Source organism: Pongo pygmaeus, chromosome 1 (assembly GCF_028885625.2).
Source record: "Pongo pygmaeus isolate AG05252 chromosome 1, NHGRI_mPonPyg2-v2.0_pri, whole genome shotgun sequence".
In the NCBI taxonomy this organism is placed as follows: domain Eukaryota; kingdom Metazoa; phylum Chordata; class Mammalia; order Primates; family Hominidae; genus Pongo; species Pongo pygmaeus.
In genome coordinates, this window is record NC_072373.2 from 51,944,376 (window position 1) to 51,970,647 (window position 26,272).

Genomic DNA, 26,272 nt, shown 5'->3' on the forward strand with positions numbered 1-26,272 from the left:
TTGTGTTCCTTATTTGAGGAAGAAATAAGTTTATAGCATTAATTAAACCAGAAATAAATCTGTAATTGTAGTACTTTTTTCTGTTCATTTCTAATTCAGTGCCATAGGTTATTTAAGTAACTTTTAAAGTTCAAGTTATCCTTACTTGATCAATGTGAGAAAGTGCAAAGAATTTTTAAAAGCTAGTCTAAAAATTTTTATACCTATAAGAATTTTGTATAAACAGAATATCAATATGATCCACAATTTTCTGTGGTATACTTCATTGTTTAAAAGTCCAAGAGGTAAATTGTTTATTTTGCAGTTCTTCTACAAGGTAATTCTAAAACATAACCATATGAGCCTCTATTACAAAGGGGGTTGGTATTATCTACAGTATTCTCTGATACATTTCATTGTTTAAATGATCAAGAAATACATTGTTTTTGGTCTTTTTATGTCATTCTGAAGAGTACTTCAAATAGGTAGTTTTGAATGAATACTTTTGAAAGTAGTTACAGAGTTCTGATTTATTAAGTTTTGGTATAAGTGGATAGACAAGGCATAAGAATGATCATGAGAAGTCTATGTCTCGTATCCAAACTTATTAAAATTGCTAACTTCTCTGAACAATTGCCTTTTCCTTTGATTTATTCTCTCCAATATGAAAATAGAGAATAAGGATAATTATGTCTATAAAAATCTTTGTATATTTATTACTGGATTTGTAGTATGTGATGCAGAAAAATTGAGGGTGCACATCAAGGCACATTATTATTATACAAATCCTATGAAGTAGATTTGTTATATGTTTTATTTAATCCCATTTATTGTGGGTCAAGTAGTGACCAGTAGCAATGTAGAAAAGAAATATTTAGAACAACCTCTACATTGCACTTCAGTGAAATAATCTTACTTAAATTGTTTCTATTCCTTAAAAATTGCTTTGGGATTTTAAAATGAAAATGGAAAATGAGAGTACTCTGTGATCTGATAAAAAGTTGTATTACTATTTTTATTCAATCCAGTTGTTCTTATTGGATGTAATGATTTAGATAATTTCCTTTTATAGCATTAGTATGTTTTATAATAACTAAGTTTTTCAAATACACGTTTATACTAAATAGAAATATTGCCATTATTCTTCTGGATAAAGGGATTTAAATATGTTTTCATATTTATTAGACTCAAATATTTGAATTTCAGGTATTTGAAATGTTTCTGTGGAAAACATTTATATAAATATGTCTAATATGAAAAGCCGTAGTAGATTATTTTATCAAGTAGTTTTAATTGCAGTTGCTTGGTATATCTTTTATTTGTAAAATGTGCTTTTTCTTTTGCTCTAGGAAAATGATTTGAATGAAACTCTCAAATCACTGTATAACCACCCAGTACCAAAGGCAAATACTCCTGTAAATTTGAGTGTGGTAAGTATTCAATCAGTAATTGTTTTTGGGAGTCATAGCTATGTCTCAATTTCATTAAGAGCATGTGAACCTTCAGGCAATTCTTTACCAAATCATCTCTGCTTCCAGGAAGACTTCATTGCTAGTGCTAACATAACAAGGTGATAATATTGTGTCTTTTTAACATGCTGTAACTATCATAACTTGATATATCAGGTGTGTTGAATTTAAAAAATTTTATTGTAAACTAAAAGTAACCAAATCTATGAGAATATTTCACTTTTAAGAAACATTGATTTGGCTGGGCGCGGTGGCTCATGCGTGTAATCCCAGTACTTTGGGAGGCCAAGGCGGGTGGATCACAAGGTCAGGAGATCGAGACCATCTTGGCTAACACGGTGAAACCCCGTCTCTACTAAAAATACAAAAAATTATCCGGGCGTGGTGGCAGGTGCCTGTAGTCCCAGCTACTCAGGAGGCTGAGGCAGGAGAATGGTGTGAACCCGGGAGGCGGAGCTTGCAGTGAGCCAAGATCGTGCCGCTGCACTCCAGCCTGGGTGACAGAGTGAGACTCCGTCTCAAAAAAAAAAAGAAGCATTGATTTTCAGGTGAAATCCGTGCATAATAAAGGAATATACACACATGCTTAGTAACCCTCCTAAAATGAAAACGGTACTTAGTAAGAATAGAAAATGACATATGACATATAAATATGTGATAAAAATTCTGGGTGAAAAGTTTCGTCTGCTTTCCCTATACAGTAATATGTCTTCTAGTATAATCACAAAATACTGGAAATATGATTGAATTGCTGTTTGTCAGACAACAAGCCTGTGATGGGATAGATTATTTATTGTACTATTGAAACTTTTAACGAAGTGTACCATCTATGTCTAAAAACACTCATGTTTTGGGAGTTTTTGTAAATGCTTAAAGTTCAAAATCATAAAATATGGATTTTTTATTAATTTTCTTCATGGTTTTGGCATACGGGTGAGACTATTAAAATTTATTTATATTAATTTTATTTCTTCTAAAATAATAAACTTTTCCTAATAAAGAATAAAAAATATAATGTCGCAAGAGAAAATGAGAGAAAAGCTAACTCAAAGTATATATAATAATAAGTCTTTTGGGTTTTTATGAGACAGGGAAGTTGTTATCTTTATTATATTTTCTTTGGTAATAACTTTCTTCTTTTTAAAAATTAATTTTTTTTTAATTTTTCCATAAGTTATTGGGGTACAGGTGGTATTTGGTTACATGAGTAAGTTCTTTAGTGGTGATTTGTGATATTTTGGTGCACCCATCGATCTAGCAGTATACAATACACCATATTTGTAGTCTTTTATCCCTCACCCTCCCTCCCACTCTTCTCCCCAAGTCCCCAAAGTCCATTATATCATTCTTATGCTTTTGCGTCCTCATAGCTTAGCTCCCACATATCAGTGAGAACATACGATGTTTGATTTTCCATTCCTGAGGCACTTCACTTAGAATAATAGTCTTCAGTCTCATCCAGGTCGCTGCAAATGCTGTTAATTCATTCCTTTTTACGGCTGAGTAGTGTTCCATCATTTATATATATATATATACCGCAGTTTCTTTATCCACTTGTTGATTACTGGGCATTTGGGTTGATTCCACGATTTTGCAGTTGTGAATTGTGCTGCTATAAACATGTGTGTGCAAGTATGTTTTTCATGTAATGACTTTTTTCCTCTTGATAGATACCCAGTACTGGGATTGCTAGATCAGATGGTAGTTCTACTTTTAGTTCTTTAAGGAATCTCCACACTGTTTTTCATAGTTGCTGTACTAGTTTACATTCCTACCAGCAATGTAGAAGTGTTCTTTGATCACTGCATCCAGGCCAACATCTATTATTGACATGGATGCGGTGATCAGGTGATCAGTTTAATATTTGTTTAGTAGATGTGTGAGGATCATATTTTGGGATAACTACATGTGTAAGAAGTTTTAAACATTGAAAAATTACGTTTTCTTGCTGTTTGCTAAATAATATGGTGGCTGATGTTTACGAAAGTATTTTGATTTTTTGATTACGGTCATTCTTGCAAAAGTAAGGTAGTATCACATTGTGGTTTTGATTTGCATTTCCCTCATTCATTAGTGATGTTAAGCTTTTTTTTTTCATATGTTTGTTGGCCATTTGAATATATTCTTTTGAGAAATGTCTATTCATGTCCTTAGCTCACTTTTTAATGGGATTGTTTCTTTTTAGTGATTTGTTTGAATTCATCGTAGATTCTGGACATCAGATGTATAAACTGTGAAGATTTTCTCCCATTCTGTGTGTTGTCTGTTTACTCTGTTTACTGTACCTTTTGCCCTGCAAAAGCTCTTTAGCTTAATTAAGTCCCAACTATTTATCTTTGTTTTTATTGCATTTGCTTTTGGTTTCTTGGTCGTGAAATCCTTGCCTAAACCAATGTCTAGAAGGGTTTTTCAAGTGTTTTATTCTAGAAGTTTTATAGTTTCAGATCTTAGATTTAAGTTCTTAATCCATCTTGAGTTGGTTTTTGTATAAGCTGAGAGATGAGGATCCAGTTTCATTCTCCTACATGTGGCTAGCCGGTTATCCCAGTACCATTTGTTGAAAAGAGTGTCATTTCTCTGCTTTATGTTTTTGTTTGCTTTGTCAAAGATCAGTTGGCTGTTAGTATTTGGGTTTATTTCTGGGTTCTCTATTCTGTTCCATTGGTCCATGTGTCTTGAGAAAATTTCGTCCTGTGATTTCATGTGATAGTAGTGTTCTCTTACATTATTGCATTCTTTAACCCCTACTATTAGTAGTAGACTAAGATGGTTAGCACCTTAGTTCTGGTGCTTAGTACTTCAAAGAGTTCTTAGTCTAGAGCTGCTCTCCTTCCAGTCATTTCTACAAAAGACTGTCAGATGAAACTTACTTAAGCTATATAAAGCCCCCTGCTGAAAACCTTTTGTAGCTCCCCATTTTCTATAGAATTTGTCCAAACTTTGGCCAGGCTTTCAGGACCATCCATTTGTTAGATTCAATCCAACTTTTAATTTTCCTCCTCTATTCTGGTCACATTGTTTTGTTCAGCTTCTTGAATGAACATTATGCTTTCCTTTTGGACTAAAGCCTCTTTGTTGACTATGTGTTGTTAGTCTAGAACTTGCTCAGTCTTCAACTTTGTGAAACCTCTTGTCATACAACTTAATGCAGTGTTTTTTCTTTCCTGTGACCCTCTCTGCTGCTTTATGTCTGCATCTTCTTTTGTTGCACACTGTCAAAGCGGAAAGGTTTAATAGTCATTTGTAGACTGGGTGATAAAAAACTAAGGATAATCTGGAATTTTTAACCTAAATTTGTGAGTCAACAGCAGACATAGTTGTAGCTATTTGAAGGATGAAATATAGAAGAGCACAGAGCAGAGGCTAAGTTCTAATTGCCCAAATAGGCTATAGGGAAAAGGAAAGGAGATCCAGTGAAAGAATTGGGGGAAAGAGCAGTTAAGGAGAAACTTAGACTTGTAGGTCATTGATGCCCAAAGAATCCAAGGTTTATGGTCAGTGGAAATACAGTAGAAAGACCAAGGGAAAGGTCAAGGAGAATAAAGAAGAGCCTGGGATTTTCTAAAATATGGTAATTTCTCTTTGAAAGTGTTATATTTATAAAGTTATTCTAACACTCTTAAAGAGTTAAGGAAAATAAAGGTGCTAAGACAATGGAGGTGGCATTAATGAGAAATACAAATGTGTTCTCCCTTTAAATTAGAGTATCATATTTGCTCAGGGGTAAATAAATACCTTACAAAAGTACATCTCAAAACTACCAGCTATTGAAACACTTCATCTTTATTAATAAGAACCATAAATTAAAGATTTCTACCCCTTTTTACCTAGGATTAGAAGATTTTGGGTTAAGTTACAGTCACAAAGTGTGTAATGTTAGTCAAGAAAGTTAATATCTTTAGATGATCCTTTTTTTTCCATTTGAGAAATTGAGCATGTCAACTTTTGAGAAAATTGTTTTGGTAATCAAATAAAATGATATATCTAGATATACCATGAAGAGCTATTCAGATGTTAGTTGGTAGTAAATTGAAGTTTCATCTCATATGGAGAAAATACTTTATTCTGAAATAGCTAAATTGTAGCTGAAATAATCTTGTCAAAGGAATTTGAGTGGCTGTGTTTTGTTCCTATGTATAATAGTTATTTCCATAATTAAGCCTTCTTATACACACTTGAATTAATAGTCTGATAGTTTCAAGCCTTGTATACCTATTTTAAAGTTATAATATCTTTTTTTTTTTTTTGAAGTGGAGTTTCGTTCTTGTTGTCCAGGTTGGAAAACAGTGGCGTGATCTCAGCTCAGTGCAAACTCCGCCTCCAGTTTTGAGCGATTCTCCTGCCTCGGCCTCCTGAGTAGCTGGAATTATAGGCGCCCGCCACCACACCGGGCTAATTTTGTGTTTTTAGTAGAGATGGGGTTTCACCATGCTGGTCAGGCTGGTCTCAAACTCCTGACCTCAGGTATTTTCCCCGCCTTGGCCTCCCAAAGTGCTGGGATTACAGGCGTGAGCCACTGCATCCGGCCTAGTTATAATATCTTAAGTATTGATAAAATCAGTTGTTATGTTTGTTTACCATGAATAATTAATTGCGTTTGATTTCAATAACAGACTCCTAAAGTACTGTATCTGGTGTTATGCTGTTAAATAAGTGACAAATTTGGGACTAGGACACGTCTTCAGCTAGCTAGAGCAGATTGTAGTTTTATGATGCAAGATTAAAATGGATGATTATGGAAGTTTTTGTTCCTGTACAAGTGGATAATGGCCATTAGTAATCAGAGATTTTTATAAAAGTTAATGTCTAATGAGAATGCTTTTTTTTGAAACATTTCAAAATCGTTAAATATCCACAGCATTCTCTACTCTTGTAATATGAAAATACTTTCATTAGGATTTTTCTAGCATAAAATTAGCAAATCAGCATTTAAAATAATATTTATAATTAGTATTATTCAAGTATTTTTTAGTGGCTAATTTGGCTACATGGGTTTGTCTCAATTACACAGCGAATTGTTGTGTAAGCTTCTCCCATGAAAGTAAAATATTCATTTTTTTCTCTCATGTATTATAAGAACCAAGAGATATTTATTGCCTGTGAGCAAGTTCTGAAAGATCAGCCTGCTCTAGTACCGGTGAGTTAAAAGGACATTGGCTTCTAAAAATCACTATTAAATAGGAAAAATAATCACTTATTTCACTATGCCTTAAAGCTTCACTCCAGCCCGTTGGGAAATGGTAAATTTGACTCTTTTAAGAAAATTAATCATTTGGAATATATAATATTTTCTGTTTATACTATCTTTTAAAGCGTAGTTTTATGAAATGTAGTACTATTAAAAACTATTCCAAATAAAAGTAGCTTATAGAGACCAAAATCTTTGCATATTCTTCATTTTCAGTAGTAGTAATTTTAAAGTATATTCACAGCACGAGATTTGTCACATTTTTTGGTCCCAAGATCACAAAAGATCTTGTGATTTATCTCCTGTTGTTCTTCTACCCTGGAAAATTATACATTATGACTGTGTTAACTAGCCTTGTTCTGACTAGTTCAGCTGTGCTCAAATATTGGCTAAAATGTTTCTTTTCTAATCATTAATATTAAGATAGTATTAAATATGTCCTTATGTGATTAAGATATTAAATAATTTTGGAGATTAATATGAACAGAAAATAAAACTTTTTTGATGATTAAATTGCACTTTGATTCTGGGTGGTAAAATTTGGGAACATTGTGGGAAACATGAAGGCATATATACACAATGTATTCTTTAAGTATTGTGATGAACTGTTTTACTTCTTTGAACATTATAGAAGCTAATTAATATTTGGCAGATGTGTAACAATCATATTGTGGGATTACTACACGTTTAAGAAGTTTTAAACATTGAAAAATTATGTTTTATTGCTATTTGCTAAATAATAGGGTGGTTGATGTTTACAAAAGAGATTTCTTGTGACTTACCATAGAAACTCAGGAATCTTAATAGATTTTGATATATTTGGTTAGCAAGCTTTAATTTTTCCAGTCTACCTCAACTAAATGTGTTTTAATAATATATATGTTCATATGTATGTATAGGTGTGTATGTCTCTATATACTATATATATATACACATACGTATATATGTATATATGTACAAAATAAACCTTTCAGTTATACTCTTTTTTTGCCTTAACACTTTTTCCTTATTTTTATTTTTATTTTAAGGTCAAATATTTTTAACCAAGTCTTAACTTTTTGTATGGTAATGTAATTGTTAAATCTCATATGAACCCGCTAACTCATTTAAGAATCTCTCAAATTCAATAAATCCTGAATGTCAGTCCATGGCATATATTAATTTACTCAATATATTTTTTCTGATTTTCATTACAAATTATATGTTACCAGTTTTAATTATCTTTTTCGTATGTGATTTATTTGTATTGATTAGCATTCCTACTTCATTGCCCCTGATGTAACTGGACTCCCAACAATACCCGAGAGTGTAAGTTTCCTATTTTCTACTCTAATTATTCTTATATTATTAATTTTGTTTATTTTGGTCTCACTGTTTATGCATTTTTATATAGAGAAATAGGATACATTGTAATTATCTGTTTGTGAGAAATAATGAAGAAATAAAGAATAATGATATTATTTTCTTTTCTTCTTTATATATCTGCCCCTTTACCTTCTTCTTAATATCTGGTTGTGGATAAGGAAAATTAAGGACAATAATATAAGGAAAACTATTTCTGTCATTTGTAGTAATTAGGTAGGATCATATATATTCAATTAGGTCTTCAGCCTCACTCTATATGATAGAAGAGATACCTCAGGAGATGGCTTCTACTTGTGGAGAATTCTAACAATGGGAAATGTCTTCACACAAATCGTTATTTTAGTGAAATTGACATAGTATTTTATATTCCTTGTATATAATGCTTCAAATCGTAGATGAACTGTTCTTAGTTTCCTGATTTTAATTTAAAGTAATACATATCTTGCAAGGTTTGATGGCTATTGTAAGAAATTTTAAAAATTGCTAAAATTTTCATTTTATTTAGAGTCCTAATTCTAGCCATACTAGAAATATTTTCAGTATTTTAATAGTTATTACACATTAGTATTTTGTAGAAATGTTTACATAGAGAGGTAGAAGTAACAAATATGCTTTTATGATTTTGGATAACTGTGTGAAAATGAAATATTCCCTTACGTAATTTTTCTTCAGCTTCCCTTGGAAAGTTAAAATGAATCAGTAGGAATAATTCAATCAAAAGTAAAGGAAAAATCAAGAGGAAAAAAGTATTTCAATATATACTTATTATTTACTTTGGGATTCTAGTATTTTTCCAAATGTTTTCAAACCTACTGAATGTTTGGTTTCTAAAAGCACGTGGGTAGTGAAGGAAGTCCAAGAAGACAATTGTAAATTTTCTGATATCAAACCAAGACTGTCAATGGTGTTTTCAGTACAGATGGATCCAAAAAACCCTTATGAAAAGCTTTGCATCAAGTTGCTCGTATGGGCCTGAGATAGGTAATCAAAGCTCTCAGATTACATAATGGATCCTAAAGTCTTGACTGCTGTACATTGTGGGCCAGGTACTCCTTGTTAATGTTTTCTTTAAGGCTGACTGACCATGCCCTGACTTATATGACCCTTGTCCCTTCACTTCAGAGTTTCAAAGTCAAATTTGCTTACGTCTACTCTCTCTCCTGTTTACCTTTCTCTTATGTTTACTAACAAACAACTAATAGCTTGATTTAACAAATGTCACATTTTAAAAAAGATGATTACTTTGAAAGTTTCAAAGAAACAAACATTCAAAGGAAAAACTGCCACTGAGAGTATATATTTTTACGTGTCTATTAACATGTTTTATTTTGCAGAAAGTCCTGTTTAGGGAAAAGAAAGCAAGAGAATAAGCATAAGGCAGCACTCTGTGTTGAGAAATAATTCCCCATCTAAAAATTACCTTTCTTTTAGATTATAGGAAATATACTAATCATGAATAACTTGAATTTTTATATGGAGAGTTGAATTGGAAGGTGAGAAAGCATGAAATAAACCTCTTCCCACCAAATTCAACATCACTCACTGATAGTTACAGATTCTATTGATGTGCTCTGTCATGATTACCAATTTGTGATGGTAAAGTTTCTATCTTCTGGAAATTGAAGAAGTAATTGGATTTCTTATATTCTTGCCCGACTAAAAGTTTTAGCCTACTAGGTCATAGCCCACCTGATGCTACAGTTTTTGTTTGTTATATCTTATTGAATCCCTTAATTAGTTTGTTGCTTTCTGATGTATTTGTTTCATTATAGAAAATTAAAAATAAATAATAAGAAAGGAGAAGATCTAAAAGTTAAAGTTAATATAGTAGCTTATCCCAGTTTCATTCTCATGTGGGGGATAAGAGTGCTAAATTAAGGAATCAATTTAGAACATCATCAAATTATATTTGATTATAGTGGATATAAAGCAAGCCTGACATGAAGTATAAACAAGGTAATCTCCTTAATAAAGTACCAAAGGGCTGTTTTATAAATTCATCTCATCCTTTGGGTACCTTGTGCATACTGTGTCATATCAGATGATGATTGTGCCTGCATAGTGAATGGCAAACATGAAAAGACTCAAATGTGTTGTCTGGGGCAGCGGTTTCTGAAGCATCAGTGTATATAAGAATCACCAGAAGTATTTGTTTAAAAAGCAGATTCTTGGCCAGGTGTGGTGTCTCATGCCTGTAATCCCAGCACTTTGGGAGGCCGAGGTGGGCAGATCATCTGAGGTCAGGAGTTCGAGACCAACCCGGCCAACATGGTGAAACCCCATCTCTCTACTAAAAATACAAAAATTAGCCGGACGTGGTGGCGTGCACCTGTAATGCTAGCTACTCTGGTGGCTGAAGCGTGAAAATCACTTGAACCCGGGAGGTGGAGGTTGCAGTGAGCCAAGATCTCACCACCGCACTCCAGTCTGGGTGACAAAAAAGAAAAAAAAAAGCAGATTCTTGGGGACATACACTAAAGATGACAGTTCAACAGAGCAGCTCTGGGTTGGGTCCCAGGAAATTAGCTTCTTTTCAAATACTTAGTGGGTAAGAAAGTTGGGAAATCTGTGATCTGATCATCCTCTGCAAATACTTTCCTTGAGTAGGGTTATGTTTCAACTAATAATAGAATATTATGTGCTTTATGTGGCAACAGACTAGTATTACACTTAATTATTTTAATGAATACCATTTTAAATAAGAATATCCTTTGAACTTCAAGACTTTCTGGTAAATGTGTAAAATATTTTTCTTCACATTCACTATGAGCTGTAACTTACACAATTATTTTTTATTTGTACAGAGAAATCTTACAGAATATTTTGTTGCCGTGGATGTGAGCAACATGCTGCAGCTGTATGCCAGTATGCTGCATGAAAGGCGCATCGTGATTACCTCGAGCAAATTAAGCACTGTAAGTACTTCACACTTCTTTTAAGTAGCAGGTATTGAGTGTTTCACAAGAAGACCTAAAAACCTCTGCAGATTTAGAAATGTGCTATGTGTACTTATAAGACAATATCTACATACGTTTTTGATATATGGTTTTAATCTGGCTCTTGAAGTACAAAAGTCTGATTTATAGGAAGCCTTCTCAGATGCATTAAGTCAGGTTAATTATTTTTTCTTATCAGGAGATGAGAGTTTTTTTTTTCTTTTTAACTCTCCAGAGTTCATTTTAGTGCCTTCTACCATATAAAGAATTCTTAAGAGCTATTATGAGATTTTTATTATTCACTTGTGGCTTTTTCCATTGGAGCTACTTGAAAGAAATCAAGGGGCCATGATAATAGCTGCTATCCTAACCTGGTAATAGGTAGATTCATCTTTGTTGCCAAGTAGTGGTTTGGGAGTAGATTGTATAATAGTTTGATTTAGAGCAGCTCTTCAGGCTGATAATAACTTAAAAGTCAAAGTAGCATTTTTTATAAATCACAGGTTTTATGATATTCACTAAAATGTTCTTTTGGAAGGTCTTTATTAATATGGTAAAGGCAGTGAGAGAAAGATTTTTCTTGGGTCATAGAAAAATATTCAAAAGTATTTTGCTAGATTTTATAATGTTTTTCTCATTTAAGCTTTAAAAATTTAATATTTTCAACTTAAATTTTTAAATACAAATTTAAATATCGTTTTAGGTAGTCTATGATGTATTTATTTAGCAAAAACTATTATTCAATATTGTATGAATTTTCTTCACAAATTTGATTAATTGATAAATAAAACCATATTTTTAATGTTTTCTTCTCCTTTAGTAGAAATAAAAACCTTCATCTGTATTTTAGCATTTAAAGTAGAAGGAGTTTCAGGATTTCTGTAGGATATCTGTTTAACATTTAACAGTGAGAAAGGTATTTTCAGTGAGATTAAATGAACACTTCAAGGCCAAACAGCTAGTTAGAGACAGATAATGTGAAATTGAGTCTTTTGATTCTAGTTTTTGGGTTATTTCCATTACTCTACAATTGAAAAAAATACATACAGTTGTACATATAATTTTTATGAATTTATAATTCACACAAATCTCAAAAATACAATTTTGAGATTTTGAATTGTAATTTGATATGCTCACTCCTAAAAGTTGAAAATGCACTTTACATATTGAAAAATATACGCATTTAAAAGAGTAAGGGTGGATAAATGATGCAGTAATAAGTGTTAGTCAATGACACAAGTAATTTTTTCCTTACACATCTTAGAGATGTCAAGAAATTCAGTTTGACTCATTTGACATTTTAATTTGCCTATCTGCTATTTTTTAACTTACTATTGAAGTGAAATATTCTTCTTCTTTCCCCCCAGCTCCTCCTCCTCATTTTTTAAACATGATATTTTTAAGTTTAAAAATGATATTTTTAAATGGATATTGTCCTCAAAATTAAAAAGATTGTATAATAGGCCTTGGAACTAATTTTTATCAGGATTAATTCATGTAACAAATGTTTATTAGGCACACACTATGTGCCAGGCACTTTCTAGACATTAACCATATTCGACTGGCATGAAGCAGATTGTAAACAAGTGAGCAAACAAATAGCAATTATTTATTAGCTAGGGTTACATAATGGATAAAGTGAGTGGGTGTACAGGGTAGACAGTGATGGACAGGTTTCCATTTTATGTAAGGAAGGCCTCTCCAGTGAGGTAGTATTTTGTTTGTTTGTTTTTTTGAGACAGGGTCTTGCTATGTTGCCCAGGCTGGTCTCAAACTCCTGGGCTCAATGGATCCTCCTGCCTTGGGTTTCCAAGTAGCTGGGACTATAGGCACACACCGCTGTGCCCAACTCAGTGAGGTAGTATTTGAGCAGAGATCCAAAGAAAGTGAGGGAATAAGCTATGTGAGTGAAGCATAAGCTACTCTATTTGTGTATTAGAAATAAATCTGAGTATATGTTTTTGAAAAATAATGGTGTTTTATTTGTTTTAATTTGTATCCACCTCTTAATGACCAAGTAATCTGTTTGACTCAGTTTCTTTAAGTGTAGAGTAGGAGCAATAGTAGCCTTAATCTCATAGGGTTGATGTAAAGATTAAAGACATACATATATATGAAGTGCTTAGAATGATATCTGCATAGAATAAATGTTTAGTAATTATGAGCTATAATTTTATAATCGTTTATATTTAATTTTTTTTTTTTTTTTTGAGACGGAGTCTCACTTTGTTGCCCAGGCTAGAGTGCAGTGGTACAATCTTGGCTCACTCTAACCTCTACCTTCTGGGTTCAAGTTATTTTCCTACCTCAGCCTCCCAAGTAGCTGAGATTACAGGCACCTGCCAGCACACCCAGCTAATTTTTGTATTTTTAGTAGAGATGGGGTTTCACTATGTTGGTCAGGCTGGTCTCGAACTCCTAACGTCAAGCAATCCACCCATCTTGTCCTCCCAAAGTGCTGGGATTACAGGCGTGAGCCACCGCACCCGGCCTCTACATTTAATTTTATAATAGTCTACATCTACAGTTAGAGTAAAAATTAACATTACTATTTATTAATTTAGTATTTGGCTTTAAAAACAAATTGTTATCATAAAGGCTTAGTATTTTGGGGGAGTTGTTTTCTATGTTTGATGTCAATTTATTATCAACTGTTTATGACAGTTTATGAAAACTTGATGGTGATGTCACTTCTAAGTTACCAGCTCTGTTTCGGTTCACTCTCTGGGACCGTTGGGCTGATAAAAGAAACATAATTCAAGTTCTCTTTCATGATCTTAGTCTTCTTTTATGGAGGAAGCTGCTTTACTTGAATCTATCTTGAATAATTCTTTTATATAGAGAGTATATAAAATATATCTGCTATAAATTCCATGCATAGTGGCCTTTAAGGTCAAGGACTCATTTCTTAACATAAATTAAAAGTAAAATCAATGAATTTACTTGTTTTTAAGCTTTTTATACTCTTATATTTTTATATATCACGGAGATTATAATGTATTTAATGTTAGAAATTACGTTTTATCCATTTTTAATTTTTTAAGTATACAGCCCAACTCTTAATTTTTAGAAGAATATATGTAAAGGTGGCCTAACATTCATAATTCTATTGTAGTTTTAGAAATTTTGTTTGTCTCAGTTATTTACTTTTTGACAATCATGATTTTTCATAGTTAAAATAGAATGATAATTATAAACCTTACAGCTTGCTGTAGGTTTTAGTGGTGACACTCTCATTAGAGAATCAGCTAGCTTGAGGTTCCTTTTCTTTAGGTGCTGTTTGTGGTTAAAAATGATAATTTCTTGCTGGATGCAGTGGGTCACGCCTGTAATCCTAGCACTTTGGGAGGCTGAGGTGGGCAGATCACCTGAGGTCAGGAGTTCGAGACCAGCCTGGCCAACATGGCGAAACCCCATCTCTACTAAAAATACAAAAATTAGCCAGGCGTGGTGCCATGCACCTGTAGTCCCAGCTACTCGGGAGGCTGAGGCAGGAGAATCATTTGAACCCGGGAGACGGAAGTTGCAGTGAGCCGAGATCACGCCATTGCACTCCAGCCTGGGTGACAGAGCGAGACTACGTCCAAAAAAAAAAAAAAAAGTAATTTTTAACCTTTAAAAGATAAAAAATTTAAAATTAAAAAAATTAAGATATGTAAGCACAGATATCAAGAATATTGTTATGTTTTCAACATTCTAGTAGGTTTTCTCCCTATATTTTAAAGTGTGGTATTGTGTTAGTACCTATTATTATACTTTTACATGTTTGAGTTTAATGAATTGAGATATAATCAGTTTTGTTTTTATTCTGTTGATTCATACATTATTCTGTTGATTTATACATTGTCAAGTACACATGGAACGGTTTCTGGTAATCCTGAACAAGAACATTGATTTTATCCATGCTGTAGGTAGGCCATAGATGTTTAAGCCCCAAGTGAATCTTGGTAGACTAGCAGAACATCATATTAGAGTCTCGTGTATTCAAAGCAGAGGCATAAATCATGATATTACAAGGGGATATCAGTTGACTTATTGCTGTTTTGTGACCATAGGTAGGTTGGATTGCTGTTTAAAGCCATGTCAGTGGTTCTCAAATCAGTCAGGCATGAAGCCTTGTCATATGCCTCTATAATTGTACCTCACCAGACTTTCTCTAACTAGTCAGCTGGGGCTGTGCATTTTGTCTCAAACACCCGGCTGGCCAGCATCTGACAGGAGCTTTCTCATCATCCTGTCAGTAATATGTTAACTAGAGTGTATCTTTGTGGCCTGTAGAAGCAGGTGGAAGGGATGCTTCTTTTAAAAGCAGATGTCTAAATGTTAGCTATTATTTTGACCATTATTTAGTTAGTAAATTCACCCTCAGAAAGTCTATAAGCATATTAGTTACAGAGATTTGATTGTGTAGTGCATGTTATTTTGGGGATACTTAGAACAAGCAATATGTTATGAGTGCTGGAATTACGTTAATAAACTGTAATTTCTTCCTTTGTTATAGTTACCCCCAGGCATTTAAGCATATGCTTTTCTCTCCTCTCATTAATTCCATCAAGGGCATATGTAAAAAGAAATCTTTCGATCTCTGGAAAATCAGGTGTTAAATGTAGATTTTACAGGTTTAGTCAGACTGAAAGGCAGTCCAGAGGATTTTAACCCCTTCATCTGGATTATACATATTCTTGATTTGTCTCTTAATGGTGCCACCTGTGTCAGCATTTAATCTGAAACCTGAAGTGCAGAGACTCTTTCTGGAGATGAGCAATTGAACATTTGGTGAGAGAACAAAGATTACGTAGTCCTGCTTCCTAGTTAAGGTTATTAAAGTGTATTTTTGTGCCTAATGTTTTTAAAGCTGCAGCAGAGTGGTGCAGTTAAAAATTATCATGATCTCTCAGGGAAAGATTCTAGAAGCAATTTTTAGATTTTTAATTCTTCCCCAAACCCATAAGCAACCAGTTATGTCATCTGAAACTGTGAATAATTCTACTTATCAGTTTATCATTTCACTGGTACACAGCTATTCTGAACATTGTATTTTTAGTCAGTGCTAAGTGAATATGACTGGAGTGGGGAAATGGTACTGTTGAGGTAATCAGGAAACAGTTTATTGGAAGGGATGTGTGAAGGTTATTTGGAGGAGACTTCTGTTACAGGAAAACTAGAGGTGTTTGTATCTTCCAACTCCTGTAGTGATAATGGCTCTGTTTTTTCATGAAAATAAACACGTATTTCTGCCTTATGGTTTAGTTCATTTGTGTTCTAAAAGTAAATAATTGGCTTTTAATTCACAAGGAAGAATTTTTTAATTTAACAATTATGGAATTATCAAAGAGTTGTTATTAACTTGTCATTCCCCTAGGTTCTGTAAGCTTTGTTCCTGTATGATATCCACAAAAATGACCTTGGATGATTTCAGTTTACCAAGCATTTTTTTTTCTTTTTTCTTATTCTTATAGCTTACAGACAGTGTTAATGTTAGTATTTTTTATATGAAACAGTGACAGTTTTGTGCTGATAGTGGTAATCAACATTAAATAAAATAAAACAATGTATGTGTTGGTTTTGTTTCTTTAATAAAACTATTGAGGGCAGTGTGTTTATTTTAAAATGTACCTTCTATATTTATATGTTTTTACATACTATAATTTTTTTTTTTCATTTTACAGTTAGGCAAGTTTTTCTCTTCCAGTGAGCTTTCTTGTGGTGCAGTTTAGCTCATTGTTGACATCCCATTCAATGCTTCCAAAATGGAACTCGCCATCTTTTCCCCATAGTCTCCTTCTCCTACTATAAAGGGCTAATTTGGTGAATCACTCCTCCCTCTCATCTGTTTTCCCCACCTACATCCTATAGGTTCTACCTCCTTAATCTTTTCTTCTCCGATTCCTGTTCTCTATTTCAACTGCCCACTGTCTTAGTTCAGCAGTTACTACTTTCCACAGATATTATTTTCAGATCATATTTACTGAGTTCACTTACATAAAATGATGATGTTATTAATTATAGCCAATATATAATATAGGGCATGCTTTGCGCTACTTACCCTACTGAGAAATTTATTTAAACTAACTCATTTAATTATTATGTATTATGTGGTAGGTACAGTTGTTATCCACAGTAGACAGATGAAAATGTGGATTTTGAAATTGAGAGGGAGTAAGCTGATCAAGGCCATAGTACTAGGAATTGGTTTAACCAGTTCTGTATGATTCCAAAGTATATGCTTACAACCTTTATGCAATTTTGGCTCTTACAATGACCATCTTATAAAACCAAATGCATCCTTACCTTCTGCCCCAATGTAGTATCCCTTCCCTTAAGGAGCGTGAGTTTATTATTTGAATTACTTACAGTGAAGTGACTTTTTTCCTTGTCTTTGCAGGTCTAGTTGATTATCTCTCAATATGTCATATTTATACCTTTCTCTCATTTGAATACCACTTTTAGGGCTAGCACTTATCTTCTGTTTGGACCTCTCATTTTCCATTTTCTCATCTTTTAGATTCATTCTATATGTAATTACTCAATCCTTCAGAATAAAAAAAACATCTATTGGTTACTCATTGCCCATAAACTGCTAAGTCTGGTAAAAAACTATCCATTATCTGATCCTAAACTTGTCTTTCTAAGTTTTTCGATTACTTATAGTCCACGCAGATCTTTAGACAATAAAGTTATCAGGGCAGGTTTTTTTTTTTTCTTTTTTTTTCTTTTTTTTAAATCTGGTTCAGTCAGTCACTGCAATGTATCCATCTCTTAGGACAGTGATGATATGTATCCATAGAAGGTTTTAACAATAATTTTCTGAGTGAATGGATGAAATTGCACTTTTTGCTCTTCCTCATATGTGTTTTAAATCTCCCACATGCATGCTTCTGAATGTTTTTCAAAATCTGGTTTGCTTTACATAAGGGTTAGTTTTTATGAGTAACCAGTGTAACATCTTTCATTTCTGAATTATGATAGCATTTACCACATACCCTTCTCAAATTTTAATTATTAGTGAATATGTCAAGCTCTTGTATTAGATATCGATCTCTTTAAAAATTAAAAACCTGCCTGGCATGGTAGCTCATGCCTGTAATCCCAGCACTTTGGGAGGCTGAGGTGAGAGGATTACTTGAGCCCAGGAGTTTGAGAATAGCCTGCGCAATGTGGTGAGACCCTGTCTCTACAAAAAATTAAGAAAATTAGCTGGGTGTGGTGTCACACGCCTGTAATCTCAGACACTTGGGAGGCTGAGGTGGAAAGATTGCTTGAGCCCAGGAGTTTAATACTGTAGTGAGCCATAATCGCACTACTGCATTCCAGCCTGGCAACAGAATGAGACCCTGTATCAAAAAATAAAATAAAATAAATAAAACCATGGGTTGTGTGTGTCTGTGGGTGTGTTCATGTATGTAGTGAAGAATAAATTTAATCATTTAAATTGTGTCAGAAAAGTTTTTAAAATAAAAAACTATTAATTATATTATAGTGTAAAATATAAAGTGTTCATCTGATACTGAGAATGCCAGAGTAGAAACTGTATCTTTGTCAAATAGAAATGTATCCCTTGATTTATCTCTTTGACATTTGTCTCTTTAAATAATAAAAGTTTCTTTGTAAACCTCGAAGTTTCCAAGTTAGGTGCTAATTACTTTTCTTTTCTTTCTTTCTTTCTCCCTCTCTCTTTCTTTCTTTCTTTCTTTTATTTCTTTCTTTGACGCAGAGTTGCACTCTGTCGCCAAGGTGTTGGAGTGTAGTGGCATGATCTGGGCCCACTGCAGCTTCTGCCCGCTGATCTCAGGCATCTTCCCACACCTCAGCCTCCCAAGTAGCTGGAACTACAGGCATGCGCCTCTGTGCCTGGCAAATTTTTGTATTTTTTTTGTAGAGACGGGGGTTTCACCATGTGGCCCAGGCCAGTCTCGAACTCCTGGGCTCGAGCAACACTCCTGCCTCGGCCTCCCAAAGTTGCTGGGATCACAGGCATGAGCTACTGTGCCCAGCCTAGGCACTAATTTCTGTATAGGTTTTGTCTTTAAAAGAAGATTTGTGTTTAGCTATTTTCTACTAGATAATTTTTTTAAAAAGTCTATGCCAAAACGTCAATGCCTTAGGGAAAAATGTATTAATACATCTTAAACCCTTTTCAGATTCATGAATTTGTATTGCAATTATGGCTCTTGTTCAGCCTATACAGGAACTTAGTTTGGTATTCTTTGGTCTTCATGTAGTCCTAAATAGAAAGTTTATTACTTTCTTTCTATGAAAAATGTTCATTTGTTCATTCATTGAATCATTCCTCATTTAAGGAATGCTTAACTCATGCCAGGCAGTGTTCTATAGGTAAGATCATAAAGTAACAGCCTTTGTATCAGTCTGGATATGACCAGGAAAGAGAAATTACATAGTAATTTGAACAAGGAAAGTTTAATATAAAGTATTTAAAAACTATAAAATGGGATTGGGGTAACAAGGGATGGGCTACTAGTAAGTGAAGGAAATTCTAAAGACTATAGAAATACCAAATATAAAGCAGCTACTAGTCTTAGGGCTGAGACGGAGGACCCAGGGAAGAAGCCCCATCTGGGTGAGATCCAGACTCCAATGGAGAGGGCACAGCTGTGGCTCATTGGATAGCAGAGAAGTTGCTGTGATGCCACACTGGCAGAATTTTCTGGAATCCTGCCCTTTGGGGTGCCCAGGAAAGCTGCCCTCAGAGAAATGCCATTCCTTAGAACTTGCTGGAAAGCCATATGAGAGGTACTGGGGAGGCTGTTCTCAGAGAGATGCCTCACTCGCAGCAGACTACTATAAAGCCTCCTAAGGTGAAGCTATTAACTAGGATTGTGTTACTGGAGAAACTCCCTTAAAAAACTAACAAAGGGAAGCTGCTGGCCACTTGGTACTGTTGGAAATTGTACAACTCCAATAATCAGGTGCAGGAGATGCCTCCTGTGCTGCAGGAACCAGGCACTAGAAAGGCTTCAAGTGCTGCAAGAGCCAGAGGTACTCTGCTATAAGGTAGGGGAATGCCGAGGGAAACCTTTGGCTGCCAGTACCTGCAGGAGCCAGGCACTGCAGAAACTGCCCACTGCATAGGAGCCTGGTGGACACCTGTGCTATAGGAAATGGGCCCTAGGGAAGCTGCATGTACAATAGGAGCCAGCCCTTGATGAGCCATAAGCTTTGCAGGAGCCTGCAGAGTGTCTCACTGGAACCAGGAGCAAGTTCCCTCTTTTTGCATTGTCTCTTTAGTACCCTCTCCTGACAAAGTTTGACATCACGCCAGTTGCTAAAAGGAAAAATATCCAGAGTCCAGATCCATTTTCACAGATCAGGCAGTGAGGGGCAGATTTGGAGCTGAGAGGCAATAAGTTGATAATTGGTACAGTCCACCCCTTTGGATACTCAGCCTCTATTTGTACCCTTCTACACACATTTGAATTCCTGTACAATAAAACGAATCTATATTTCTACCTAATAACATACAACTATCATTTTTTACAAATGTAGACATTCTCGCACTTTCCTCTAAAGGAGAAGCTTTTGTTTATGTAACTGGTCAAGAGGCCATAATTGGTATGTATGGCTTCCTTTTATTACCCATTCCATATTTCTTTCACCCTCAGCTAGAACTTCACCTGGACAGGATCTTTATCTGGTAGAATGTCCCATTCTCAAAGAAACTCAGTCCTCAAAGATCTGGCTGTGTTTTGGTTGTTGTAGTTTTTCATTAACTTTTACTTTAGGCATGCAAGTCCTGAGGCACCATAGAGAATCCCCTGGTTCAAGACACATTTCTCTTTTCCAAACTATTATGTAGAAGCACCCCAGTTTCCCTTTGGTTATTGAGAACAATCACTCAAGCCAGTAGATTAACTTCCTCTTTTTCAGCCTGTTGATTCAGTGGCATATTGTACCCCAGTTAGCCAAGTGGCATCTTAAAATTCAAGTAGAAGCATTCTTCTGTTAAATAGGAAGGAGTTAAAAATAGTTAACCACCTGAGAAGGAAAGAAATGCCTTTATTTTGAAATAAATATTTGGCATGAGTAGAGTTTCCAAAGATAAGGTATATAAGTATTTATTCATTTGTGCATTGATAAATGCTATTATTTGCCAGGTACTAAGTACTGGGAATTTCAGAGTTACTAATTTGTGATTCTATAACAGTGTCAGTGAGTCAAGGACAGTCAGTGTGATAAAAATTCTAACATGGGAGATATTAGGAGGTAGAGTGGTAGACTACAGAGTTTGCTTCAAAATGACACCTCATTCTCGAAAGGAATTTGTATCATGTCTAGGAAATATATCTATAATATATTACTTACTACTGTGTGTGTGTGTGTGTGTGTGTATGTTTGTATATGGAGAGAGTGGGAGAGAGATAAATCAGATTACAAAATCTATTTGGGGATATAAACAGTGGCCAGATTGTGAAGAATCACATTTGCTAATTTAAGAGGTTTGGCTTTTATACAACAGATTGTGGAGAAGCAAATGAGGTACATGACATGATACGTTTTGTTTTGGAGAAGATAACACTGGTGGCCTTATAAAAGAAGAAATGCAGTAGGGGAAGTCCAGCTGACAGGAGATCAGTTAAAAGATTGTTACAGTAATAAAAGCAAGAGATGTTTAGCTCCTGAACTAGTACAGTGACCTTAAGAGGGAGGTGAGGTTGGGTTTTAGAAACATTTCCAAGCAAAAGTCTTTTGCCTATGGTATTAGCCTAAGAGTAGGTAAGAAAAGGGAGAGTGTAGAATGGCACACACAGGACAAGTCTTTACCAAATGTTTACTTAGTATTTGCTTTATAAGGGGACAGTTCTTGATATCATTTACTAACAGCAAATTTCACTTTATAATTATGTGTATGCATATATACACATATACATACATATATTCACATATATATGATATGCATTCTAAATATACACATGTAAGTTAAACATACATAAGATAAAGGTGTATATATGGTAATTTTAACAAAATACATATAATTGTTTATTATTTAATTACAAATTATTATATTTGTTAACTCTAAAGATTTAGAATTTACTTAGTTGTTGTTCTGCCATTGTGATTGTCTCTTTTTCAGTTGCTGGTGGTTTGCAATCAGTTTTATTTTGTTCTGGGTGAAAGACATTTTAAATTATAATTTCAAATATGACTAATAGTTAAAGAGTAGCTTCAATCAGTTTTTATTTACAATTTATTTGAAATATATGGTAGTATGTGTTTATATTAATAATATCTTCTAAAATTAGGGATTTGTGTTTTAGTCCTAACTACTCTACAGTACATCAGCTACCTTCTTATAATTCATTTAATTTCTTTTACCCTGAAATTTCTTATCTAAAAAATGAAGAAATTGAACAAGAATGATCTCTAGGACCCTTTCTAGTTGTTAAATACAATGGTTCTTATATTGTATAATTTATTTTTTTAAAATGATTGCCAAATTATGTAATTTTTGTATAAACCATATCCTAACCCTTCATCCTCCAGAATGTAGAGTTTAGATATTTGTGAAGAGAAAATATAGACAGATTTGAGGAGTGTTGTAGTGTTACACTCTTTAATTTTGGTGGAAAAGTAGAAGGGCCTTCTCTAAGAAAAGAAAAACTGCTATTGAATTGACTTTGAGAGTGAGAATTAGAAAGAAGTAAATTTAGTGATAGGGAAATGTCATGTAGGTGAGGAGATGTATTTGAGGGTATTGGCATTTATGTATAATGTGATAGCACAGAAATCTAAAGAGTTGTGACGAGGTGAGTACAACAGTAATGGTGATATATAGAGGGTAACTAGAATGTAAGTTCCTTGAGAGTACAGATTTTTGTATGTTTTGTTCATTACTGTATCCTCATCACTAATAATAATGTCTGGCACAGGTTTGGTGCCCCAATTACTGGCTTAGTAATCTTGGGCAATTGACTTAACTTTGCCTCAGTTTCTCCAACTATAAAATGAAAGAAAGAATGAACACTTGAAGCAAGCAAGAAAGAAAAATTTAGAATTATTTGGCTAGGAAGAGCTAATAAACCAATGACTAAATGTGAGATGATTAGAACTTTCCAAAGGTCTTGGGTATGATGGAAATAGTTTAGAATAAACTTTTAGCAGTGAAGTATCAGAATTTACCATCTACTATGGTCTGACTGTGTCCCCTAAAATTTATATTTTTGGAATTTAAACCCTAATATGATAGTATTAAGAGTTAGGGCCTTTAGGAAGTAATGAAATCATGAGCTCTCATAAATGCAATTAGTGACCTTATAAAAGAGCTTCAAGAGAGCTGTTCAGTCCCTCCTGTCGTGTGAGGATGCAGTAACAATGTGCCATCTATGGAGAAGACAGCAAGCCTTTACCAGGCACTGAATCTGCTGGTACCTTGATGTTGGACTTCCCAGCCTCCAGAATGGTGAGAAATAAACTCCTATTATTAATAAGTTACCTACTCTAAGGTATTTTGTTATAGTAGGCCAAAGAGACTAAGATACCATCCTAAGAGAATAAAGGAAGAAAATGAAGTATAAACAATTTAGGTTTATTTGAAACCACCAAAATGTCTTCCAGAGTGGCTGTACCATTTTGTATTCCCACCATAAATGAATGAGAGTTTCTTTTCCACATCTTCATCAGCATTTGTTGTCAGTGTTCTGGATTTTGGCCATTCTAATAGGTGCGTAGTGGTATCTCATTGTTTTAATTTGCCTTTGCCCGATGACATGTGATGGGGAACATCTTTTCATATGCTTATTTGTCATTTGTATATCTTTGTTGAGGTTGGTGAGGCGTCAGTTACAGTTTTTGACCCATTTCTTAATTGGATTGTTTTCTTATTGTAGAATTTTACGAGTTTTGTATATTTTGGGTAACAGCCTCTTATCAGATATGCCTTCTGCAAATATTTCCTCTTAGTCCGTGGCTGCTTTTTAAATTTTCTTGACATTGTTTTTCACAGAACAAAAATTTTAAATTTAATGAAATCCAGCTTATCAATTAATTTTTTCATGGTTCATGACTTTGTTGTTGTCTCTAAAACTCATTGCCAAGCCCTAGGTCATGTAGATTTTCTTCTGTATTATCCTCTAGGAGTTTTATAGTTTTGCATTTTACATTTAGGTCTGTGATTCATTTTGAGTAAATTTTCATGAAAAGTGTAAGGACTGTATCTAGATTCATTTTTTTGGCATGTGGATGTCCACTTGTTCCAGCACCATTTATTGATAAGACTGTCTTTTATTCATTGTATTGCCTTTGCTTCTTTGTCAAAGATTAGTTGATTATATTTATGTGGGTCTATTTGTGGGCTCTCTATTCTGTTCCACTGATCTAATTGTATGTTCTTTTATAAATGCTACACTGTTTTGAATATTGTAGCTTTATAATAAGTTTTGAACTCAGATAGTGTCAGTCCTCCAACTTTGTTCTTTCAGAATTGTGTTGACTATTCTGCGTCTTTTGCTTCTCAATAGAAACTTTAGAATCAGCTTCTTGTTTTCCATAAGAAAACTTGCTGGGATTTTGATTGGGATTGTAATCTATAGATCAAGTTGGAAGGACTGACATCTTGACAGTATTGAGTCTTCCTACCCATGAACATGGAATCTCTCTCCATTTAATTAGTTCTTCTTTGATTTCTTTTATCAGAATCTTTAGTTTTCCTTATATAGATTGTATACATATTTTGTTAGATTTATACGTAATTATTTAATAGAGCATTTTTATGATACTATAATGGTGGATACATGTCACTGTAAATTTGTTTATATCCTAGAGTGTGAACTCTGATGTAAATTAGGGACTCAGATGACAATGATGTATCAATATAGGTTCATTGACTGTAACAATGTACCAATGTGGTCGGGTGTGTTAATAATGGAGGAAGCCATGGGTGTGTGAGGGCAGGGAGAATATGAGACATTTCTGTACTTTCTGCTCAGTTTTGCTATGAACCTAAAAGTATTCTAAAAAATAAATTCCATTTTTAAAAAATATACAAAATATTGTTTTTGCATTATGTAAAATTTCTGCTCTCCAAACATTTTCTTATAAGTCTCACTTAATTTGAGTATTAGAGTTTTGCTTAAGTGAGACTATTTAGTATTTAATGTTGTGGTTTTCAAATACCCTGCTGCTACCGTTTTTGGTCTAAACTTTAAAATGTGAATATAAATTAAATGTGTTTAAGCAGGTGTTTTCTTTATGGTTTCCACTAATTTTTTAAAAATCTTAATGAAGAATTCATTACATTCCCATCTGCAGCAGTTTACTCTTTATACTTATAGTTATTTATGGTGCTTAAATTTCTAAATTAAGTATTGATTCAGTTAAAAATCAGGTGAGGTCTCTAATATATGTTTCTTGGATTTTATTAATAAATGCTTTCTTAGGGAATATAAATCTGCCCCTCGGTAACTCATTTAACCCTGCAGTAACTCATATAACTCTAGCTGAAGTGTAGGATTTCTACAAAAGAATGAGGCACAATCTAGATAGGTGATACAGAGGCTAGAATAGTGTGAATAGCAATGTGTCTATATGATACCTTTACCTGTAAGGCATGCTAGTTAAAATTGTGCTATTTTTCATAGTGGTGATTATACTAGATGGATTTTCTTTCTGCTGTGTCCATGGGAGTCTGATAAATGTCTTTTTCTCCTCCCTCAAAATACATGCCTATTTAATTGCTTAAAACAATTCTAGTTTTATTAATAGACTGATTTCTTTTAATAAATATAGTCTAAGAAGAAGGAACAAATCAGATTTTGTATCACAGAGCAGGACAACTTTGGTTCAGTTTCAAACTTAGGTGTACTCATAGACATAAGTTGAGATGATAACTTGTAGAATTTGTATCAATGATCTTATCCTTTTAACATTTTCTGGGAGAGTCTGTTTTATTAGTTTCCTGCTGTAGTTTAACAGTCTGTGTTGCCTGAGGAAAGTTTTGTAAATCAGATCTCTGTCTATCATAGATTTCTCATACAAAGGTCAATGGTTCTTGTTTAATTGTCCAGTCCAAAGATGCATTCTCTATTATACAATTAGTATAAAACACAATATTTTCAGTCAGTGGATGCTATTCAAAGCCTCATAATGATGATAATTTAAAATCTTTGTATATTGAAGGCAGTTTGAAATAGTGGTTACTATACTTTGCATCTAGCCTGCCTCCACTTGTATCCTGGCTTTGCTGTTTATAAGCTCTGTGATCATGGGCAGTTGGTTGAACTTTGTCTTAGTGCCTTGATCTGTTAAGTAGAAATAATGATAATAGTACTTGATGAGGTTGTTGTGAGGATTAGATATGAGTAGTTCAAGTACTCATAACAGTT

The 26,272-nt window shown here is 33.9% G+C and overlaps 1 protein-coding gene across 8 annotated transcripts in view; it reads left to right on the forward strand.

Moving 5' to 3' along the window:
• DENND1B (DENN domain containing 1B) overlaps window positions 1–26,272 on the forward strand; it is a 260,436-nt gene that overhangs the window by 118,706 nt on the left and 115,458 nt on the right. For 4 of the 8 annotated variants that reach the window (XM_063647586.1, XM_063647617.1, XM_054452040.2 and 1 more), the window contains 4 exons: window positions 1,329–1,409; window positions 6,526–6,585; window positions 7,891–7,944; window positions 10,806–10,916. In XM_063647586.1, coding sequence (XP_063503656.1) covers window positions 1,329–1,409; window positions 6,526–6,585; window positions 7,891–7,944; window positions 10,806–10,916 — 306 coding nt within the window. The remainder of the gene's footprint in view (window positions 1–1,328; window positions 1,410–6,525; window positions 6,586–7,890; window positions 7,945–10,805; window positions 10,917–26,272) is intronic. The other 4 variants (XM_063647606.1, XM_063647618.1, XM_054452050.2 and 1 more) reach the window with 1 other exon arrangement.